This window comes from Asparagus officinalis, chromosome 1, assembly GCF_001876935.1.
Source record: "Asparagus officinalis chromosome 1, Aspof.V1, whole genome shotgun sequence".
NCBI lineage: Eukaryota > Viridiplantae > Streptophyta > Magnoliopsida > Asparagales > Asparagaceae > Asparagus > Asparagus officinalis.
Genome location: NC_033794.1, coordinates 17,328,341 through 17,337,208, shown reverse-complemented (window position 1 = coordinate 17,337,208; position 8,868 = coordinate 17,328,341). Strand labels below are relative to the sequence as shown.

At 39.9% G+C, this 8,868-nt stretch overlaps 1 protein-coding gene across 1 annotated transcript; it reads left to right on the top strand.

Moving 5' to 3' along the window:
- LOC109819885 (luminal-binding protein 3-like) lies at positions 343-8,165 on the top strand. The gene is given in 8 exon segments (XM_020385851.1): positions 343-484; positions 4,969-5,236; positions 5,346-5,560; positions 5,658-5,900; positions 6,297-6,721; positions 6,823-7,047; positions 7,130-7,212; positions 7,458-8,165. Coding segments are annotated over 8 exon segments (2,016 nt in total). The 5' UTR covers positions 343-426; the 3' UTR covers positions 7,957-8,165.

Here is an 8,868-nt window from a genome sequence, read left to right as displayed (position 1 = left end):
GGGTTTACTGATCTTTTGAAAGTTAAAAGGGGGAGTTTATGCTGATTATCCAAAGTTAAGGGTGGTTTTATGATATTTAGCCATATTTCACACGGACCGTAGGAGTAACGTCCTGATATTAGGGGCCCATACCCTTACAACCACGCGAACCATCACAAACCGTCAGATCAAAGAACCAACGGGCCGGATCAACCCAACAACCGGACCTCAGCTATTGGCCGAGCCACGAAGCACTCTCAACCTGATTGGTCCACGTCAGCATAAGTGACATGTTCCCGTTCTCGGACCCTCTAGGACTCGGCTCGAGCTCAGCGATCGAGCTATAAATAGCGATAATCAAAGCCCATCTCCAAACAACAGGAAAAAAGAAAAAGAGGGGGGAAAAACAATAACAGTGAAGGTTTTGATCGCAGATCTATTCGCGCCATGGATCGATCCACGAGAAAACGAGGATCTTTGATCCTGTTCGGGCTTGTTGTCGCTGGTACGTATCTCGATCTTGATCTGTTGAATTGAATTGACTTTTCCGAGATTTATTGGTTATTTTTATAGAGTTCTAGTGGAATGCAGTTGATGAGCTGATCTGATCTAGTTAGTATTAGAATGAGTTAGATCTGTGTGGAGTTCTTATATATTGATGAATTTGCTTGTAAAAGTCGAGTGTTTTAGATCTGGTTACTGTGGATCTAGTGGTTTGATAAATGTCTTTACATGATTAAGCGTGTAGATTTGAGCAGAATAATTCTTTTAGCTAAAGGATGTATTTTGGAGATAATTTAGCTGTGATTAGAGGATGCTACCATGTAAGCAAGGAGAAATGTTGGAAGCTGATTGGCTCGCAAAAAATCGTGTTTAAACCAAAGTATTGCAAAGTGAGACACTATGTGGTGGATTGGATGATAGAAACAAGATTTGAAAATATGATAAGATCAAAAAAAAAATTTTACAATCTAGGCAGACGCAGAAAGAATAAATTCAGGTTCAAACTTATCCAAGTTTTTTGTTTTTCGTTTGGTTGGATGGAAATTTAAATGTGGAGCTCGCATTCCACTTTCTTCTGAAAGTACTCTGAAATAGAGAGTATATGTGACGTGGGATTTTGATGATGCTGTAGCAAAACTTAACCACCTGGCTTTCTCTCAAAAGAGGATTTTGCATTTGGCAAAATTCTTAGAGTGTTGTGCGTAGAGTTACGCCCTCACGCCGCGGAAGCTATATAACCTGAGAGAAAGCCCTGGCTTTTGTTTTCACAAAAAGCTCAAGTCAATCTCTATATTCTCGTTTCAAAAAGAAAACAAGAACAGAAGTGAAATATCTCAGCAAAGTGAGATATACACTCTTCCTCTCAGCAGTTCTAGGACTGAATGTCGAGGGAACCTACAAGCAATAGCTAACTCTTGTTCAGACTCAACCTCTCATCAGTTCTATGACTGACTTGTCGAGGGAACCTACAAGCAAATCCAAGTCACAGTTAAGACACGAGATTTACGTGGTTCGGCAAACTTACCTACGTCCACGGGAGGGGGTTTCACTATGAGCAGAATACCAAACTTGTACAACTCACAAGTTCTTTCTTTTCTTTTACTTCTCACTCACTCTCTTTTCCTCCACACAATAAATTTCTCTTCTTCCTCCACTCTATTTATAGGGAGAAATGAGAGACAACATCCCCCGAAACATGCTCCATGTTTCAGGGAATGTCCCCCCTTGAAAAACATGGAGACATGCTCTATATTTTGGGGAATGCCCCCCTTAAAACATGGAGACACGCTTCATGTTTTGGGAAGGGAGGTTCCCTCAACGATCTACTATTGGTTATGTATTCAGGATACATAGGGTTCCAGTTAGTTGACGATCAATATTACAGGCTACAGTAGCACTTTCTACAACAGAGGCCGAGTACATAGCCATGACGGAGGGAGTGAAGGAAACATTGTGATTGCGAGGTCTTTTAGACGATTTGGGGATTGAGTAGGAGAGCGTGAACGTGTGGTGCAATAGTCAGAGTGCAATTCACTTGGCGAAGATTCAAGTTTATCATGCTCGTATCAAGCATATCGATGTCAGGTATCATTTCGTGCGGGATGTCATAGAGGAAGGCGATATTTTTCTCATGAAGGTGCATACGAATGAGAATCCTGCGGACATGTTAACTAAGGTGGTCATAGGTAACAAGTTTAAGCATTGTTTGGACTTGCTGCATATTAGCCCGTGTTGATCTGTCTAAGAGGGCATAGCCCTTCGGGACGGTGATAGGGGTGAGGTGGAGATTATATTGGAGAATAGTTACAGAACTACGATTAGCTTGATTTCGGTAGAGGGTACGTAGGTAGCCACGGTATAGTGGCACAACTAGTTTGGCCTGGTTTGGTGTTTCAGATCTCTTTGGTGATATTCATGGTATTTTTTTGGTGTTCGTTTAAAATTTGAGGTTTATCAAATGATGTACGAGGTGGATAATTATAAACCCCTTCCTCAAAACATGAAGTATGTCTCCATGTTTCAAGGGGGACATTCCCCAAAACATGGAGCATGTCTCCATGTTTCAATGGGAACATTCCCTGAAACATAGAGCATGTTTCGGGGATGTGGTCTCTCCTTTCTCTCTATAAATAGAGTGGATGAGGAAGAGAAATTTGTCGTGTGGAGGAAAAGAGAGTGAGTGAGAAGTAAAAAAAATAGAGAACTTGTGAGTTATACAAGTTTGGTATTCTTCTTATAGTAAAACCCCCTCCCGTGAACGTAGGTAAGTTTACCGAACCACGTAAATCTCGTGTCTTAACTGTGATTTGGTTTTGTTTGTAGGTTCCCTCGACAAGTCAGTCCTAGAACCGATGAGAGGTTAAGCTAGAACAAGAGTTAGCTATTGCTTGTAGGTTCCCTCGACATTCAGTCCTAGAACTATTGAGAGAAAGAGTATATATCTTACGTTGTTGAGATATTTTATTTCTGTTCTTGTTTCCTTTGTGAAACGGGAATATAGAGGTTTACTTAAGCTTTTGTGAAAACAAAAAGCAGAATTTTCTCTCAGGTTATATAGCTTCCACGACGTGAGGGCATGTCACTACGCCTAACATAGAGTAAAATCCTTAGAGTGGAACCCACAAGTTTTCATGGAATCTTGAGAATGGAAACAAACTGTCCTCTCTAGCTCACTAAGGATTTTCCCAATTTTTTTTGTTTTGAAGGGAAAGTGGGTTTTGGAAGAGTGGCTACATTTGCTGCAAAATTTCATGTTAGAAATCCTCTATTCTCTAGAGGATTTTGTTGGTGCATGTAGTTAAATCTAGAATAATATAGATATAAAACAGAGAAAAACTGGAAAGAAAGCTAAAGTGATGTAATTTAAAAATTTTAACTCAGTTGTTGCGCGTTTCTAAAACGTTGTGCTTAAAGTAATATTTGGGTTACTCTCGTGCAAGGATCCCAAGACCAAATTGCTTCTAGGAACAGTAGTACAATACTCTGGTGTGCACCGACCGAGTACTGTCAAGATCTCTTTGATCTATAAGACCTTACAGTCAAGGCAATGATCTCCTCAATCTATAAGACCTTTCGATCAAGGCAACGATCTCCTCGAACTTGTTGAAACCTTTCGATTTAGGCAATGTTTCTACAAGTACCGGCTATTTTACAACACATATATCTGTGTATATATTTTGTATTGGTTGTTGTTTTTAGAATGAATTTTCCTTAAGAGTTTGTGGTTTATTTATAGCGTTTGGAAAAACACTATGCACTAATAAACTAATATTGTTTTACTATTCATGTGGGGCCCGCAACTCTTTAAATCACATATTCATTTTCTTTTTCAAACTTGTTTTTCTTCGTTTTTAAACTTTTCTGCAGGACGGTGCCAAATCTTGTGGAAATAAATTTGTTGTGGGCCCCGCCACGGTGGGGCCCACTATCTGGACTATCGGATATAATTTTTTAAATAAAGATAGTTGGCCCTATCGTGGCGGGCCCACAACAAATTTATTTCCACAAGTTTTGACACCTTCCTGTAGTAAAGTTTGAAAATGAATAAAAAATTTAAATTACAGCACTTCAGCTTTCTTTTTAGTTTTTCTTTACTTTATATCTGTATTATTCTAGATTTAACCACGGGTGTCAACAGATTTCTGGGAGAAAGTTGATTTTAGGCCCCACATTAACTCTCCATCCATCCAAATAGAAAAGTAGGGAGGTTTGGGATTTTGTGGAAGTCGATTTTTTCTGGTTTCCTACACTTTATTTTCTCATCCAAATTCAAACATTTCGTAAGCACCGGCATTAAGACATAGATGTGTACTAGGTAAAATTCTGATGAAATTCAATTGAAATTAGGAGTTTTCTATTTTTTCCCTCCATATTACCAGAGTTTGTTTAATATCAAATTTTTTTTATACTTCATCCTTGTTAAATTATGATAATATGCTTTTACAAGTATAGCCATTGCATGGATTATCACATAGTGGTAGGCTTTCACTCTTCATTTCAGATAATTTTAATTAGTTTAACATGAAAAAGGTGTCCATTCAGGGCTCGTTACCCTTCCAGAAACAGCGATAATGTACTAACCTAGAATGTGTGCCTGGTTATGGTCACTCAAAAGTTTTTTAACTCATGGTCATACTCACGACTAAACTGAAAATTAATTGCTTTCCTTCATGGGAAGCCATCCAATTTCGGCTTTTGTATGTTAGTAAGCATGCATGTGAAGTTCTGGTTTCTCTTGCTATATTGAAAATGAAACCGACACTTTCTATTATTTTTCTTTTCAATGGATTATGCTGTATAAGTGATAGCTTGCAACGAAACCATGTATGACAATCATGCTTTTGTGGTTAATATATAATTAATACTTTGTATAAGTTCCTTGCGTGGGGAGTGAGTGAAGAATGGATAAGTACTTGTGTATTTATGCTCAATAAGGACTCAATAAAAGCAAACGGTATGCTAACATTTAGAACTTGATTCTTACAGGATCTCTGTTTGCATTCTCAATCGCAAAGGAGGAAGCCACTAAGTTAGGAACCGTCATCGGTATAGATCTTGGAACCACCTATTCATGTGTTGGGGTCTACAAGAATGGACATGTTGAAATTATAGCTAATGACCAGGGGAACCGTATTACCCCTTCATGGGTGGCCTTCACTGACAGTGAAAGGCTGATTGGTGAGGCTGCAAAGAATCAGGCAGCAGTGAACCCAGAAAGAACCATCTTTGATGTCAAGAGACTTATTGGACGGAAGTAAGTTGCTCTACGCAATACTACCAATTCAAATTTTCTCTTTTGATTTATCCTACTGGAATGCTAGAATAAATTGACTAATGTTAAATTTAATGTGTGTACTTCTTAGATTTGAAGACAAAGAAGTTCAGAGGGATATGAAGCTTGTTCCTTACAAGATTGTCAACAAGGATGGAAAACCTTACATTCAAGTAAGGATCAAGGATGGGGAAATCAAGGTTTTCAGTCCTGAGGAAATCAGCGCCATGATTTTGACCAAGATGAAGGAGACAGCTGAAGAATTCCTTGGGAAGAAAATTAAGGATGCTGTTGTCACCGTTCCAGGTATTTATCCTTTTCAATAGATAGAAGGTTACAACTATGATTCTTATGCCTTACATTTGTAAAAGATATCCTAACACTACTCCTTTCCATATTCCAGCATACTTCAATGATGCTCAGAGGCAAGCAACTAAGGATGCCGGTGTGATTGCTGGCTTGAATGTGGCTAGAATTATCAATGAGCCTACAGCTGCTGCCATTGCTTATGGTCTTGATAAGAAGGGTGGCGAGAAGAACATCCTTGTCTTTGACCTCGGTGGTGGAACTTTCGATGTCAGTATCTTGACAATTGACAATGGAGTTTTTGAGGTCTTGGCAACTAATGGTGACACCCATTTGGGAGGTAAAGCCCTTGTTCCTTGTTGCTTACATTTTATGGTCAATGCTCTTGTAGTGAGAGACTGGCAATCAAGTACATTAATTTTAAGCTATATAACCAGTGATTGAGATAATTTCCTTGCTAGGGAAATCTTGTTCATTTGCTCTATCTAGACTTTCAATCATTGATTTAAATCATTCCTTTCTGTTTATGTTATCCACTTCTGAAAATGTGAAATTTGGTCCTCTGCGGATTAAAAGTGAATCTCTAAGTTCTTTCGACTTGGCTCTTATTCTTTGTATGAAAATGTTTGTGGTATATGGGGATGTCTACTGTAGTTGTAGTCATAGGAAATAATTGTATGCTAGTCATTTTGAATAGATGTTTATGTATTTGGGCTCACTTTCTTTCCTCCTTTAGGTGAGGATTTTGATCAGAGAATAATGGAATACTTCATCAAGCTAATCAAAAAGAAGTACGGAAAGGACATCAGCAAAGACAACAGAGCTCTTGGCAAGCTAAGAAGAGAAGCTGAGCGAGCCAAAAGAGCTCTTAGCAACCAGCACCAAGTCCGTGTTGAAATTGAATCTCTCTTTGACGGCACTGATTTCTCTGAGCCACTGACAAGAGCCAGGTTCGAAGAATTAAACAACGATCTGTTCAGAAAGACAATGGGCCCAGTGAAGAAAGCCATGGAAGATGCAGGACTGCAGAAGAGCCAGATCGATGAGATTGTGCTGGTTGGTCAATTTCACCTTTTTTTCAACTCCTCCCCCCACCCCTGCCACCCCCACACACACACACCCCAAAAAAAATCTGAACCTGATGGGAAATTGAAGAAAGGAGTTAACTGTTATAGTTTAATCCATTAAAAAGATTGTTAAATTGATTAACCATCACGTAGAAGGGATTAACCTATATAAATTTCTCACTTAGGAAGGAAGAGGTTACTCTGCTTAATTATTTACTAAACAACACCGAATGTTCTCAATTGTGAATGCACTGATTCAATGCAGACATTCTTCTTTTGGATGTGGCCCCTCTTACTCTCGGTATCGAGACCGTTGGTGGAGTCATGACCAAGTTGATTCCTAGGAACACCGTCATCCCCACCAAGAAATCTCAAGTCTTTACCACTTACCAAGATCAACAGACTACCGTCTCTATTCAGGTATTCAACTTGCCATCAAATACAATTCATTAGCAACATTCATATTCATCAGCAAATATTGACGTATCGTGTCATGTTCTAGGTTTTCGAAGGTGAGAGGAGTCTAACTAAAGACTGCAGGTTGCTGGGGAAGTTTGATCTATCTGGAATCCCTCCAGCACCCAGGTTTGTATCCCTAAGTTCAATCTAACTTGAGCTTGAATAGGTTTTAGGGAAGTTCCTTAAGAGATACTTCCCGTAAATCATGTAGCCCCCTAAACCCCAGCTAAATCAGGCTGGGAATTGCCTATTTATGGTATAATTCTGTCTTATATTTCGTCATGTTAACACTACACCTCTGACGACTGTATTTTGCTGGAATTATTCTATAGGTTTTATGTGTTAATTCTGATTCACCATAATAAAAACAGGGGCACTCCTCAAATTGAGGTCACCTTCGAGGTCGACGCCAATGGCATCCTCAACGTAAAAGCTGAAGACAAGGGCACAGGAAAATCCGAAAAGATAACCATCACCAATGAAAAGGGCCGCCTGAGTCAAGAAGAGATTGACCGAATGGTTCGCGAGGCAGAGGAGTTCGCCGAAGAGGACAGGAAGATCAAGGAGAAGATTGATGCCCGCAACCAATTGGAGACCTACGTGTACAACATGAAGAACACGATCAGCGACAAGGACAAGCTCGCCGATAAGCTTGAGAGCGAGGAGAAGGAGAAGGTGGAGGCGGCGCTTAAGGAGGCGTTGGAATGGTTGGACGATAACCAGAACGCAGAGAAGGAGGAGTATGAGGAAAAGTTGAAGGAGGTGGAGGCTGTTTGTAATCCGGTAATCTCGGCAGTTTATCAGAGGTCTGGAGGAGCTCCGGAGGGTGGTGCTGAGGGCGGTGATGATGATGAGCATGACGAGCTTTAGATGAATAGAAATTTGAGGAGGAATGAGCATTTCTTCTAATTTTGTAGTAAGAGTGCAGAAGGGGGTAGGGAGGGATGGTTTTTATTGTACAAGCCCCCCTGAAGTACACAATTCTGATCTCTACGGATAGCCCCTTGAATATTCTTAGTTGATAAAAAAACATTTGATGTTTTTTTTATAATGTTGATGAAAGGTAGATAGTTTCCCCTTTGTTCATGAGTAATTTACCCCCCCGCCCCCCGCCCCCCTTGTTGTGTGTTGATTGACATGTTTTGTTGAGTTCCTTTACTCCAGGCTTTGATTACGAGGCATTTTGCTTGGTGATATGGTATCCATAGGCTCTTCCACCGTGGTTTCTGCTCTATTGCGTTAATGTGCGAAAAAGCTTTTAACCATTAGATTGGTATCGAGACAAACCATAATCGAGACGGGCATATAGATCGGAACCGTCCGCTTGCGTGTATCGAGACAGGCATATGGATCAAGAATATTGTTTCCATCAGAACCATCAGAACCGTCCGCTGTCCGCTTTCGAGTGGACAGTTCTGATGGGATAGATTGTATCTGATGGGATGCATGGTCTAGATTAAAATAAACATTGATTGGATGGTCCAAATTAAAATAATAGGTGATTGGATATCTGCTTCATAGGATACCGATCTAATGCTACCTCGTGTTAGGTAGAACCATAGTAAGCATCTCAGGGGCCGCTCGTTTCTTAAAAAAATTTGAGAAATCAAAGAATAGGAAACATATTTCTTATAAAATGTGTACAGGCCCCAAAAGCAGAAACTTCATGTGACGAGGCCCCTCATAGTTTTCCCCATGTGAATCAGCCCCTTGATGTGTGACACTTTGTACTGTAATCCTTTTTTATCAATTATTACATGCCAGCTAAGCTAAAAGCCCCAT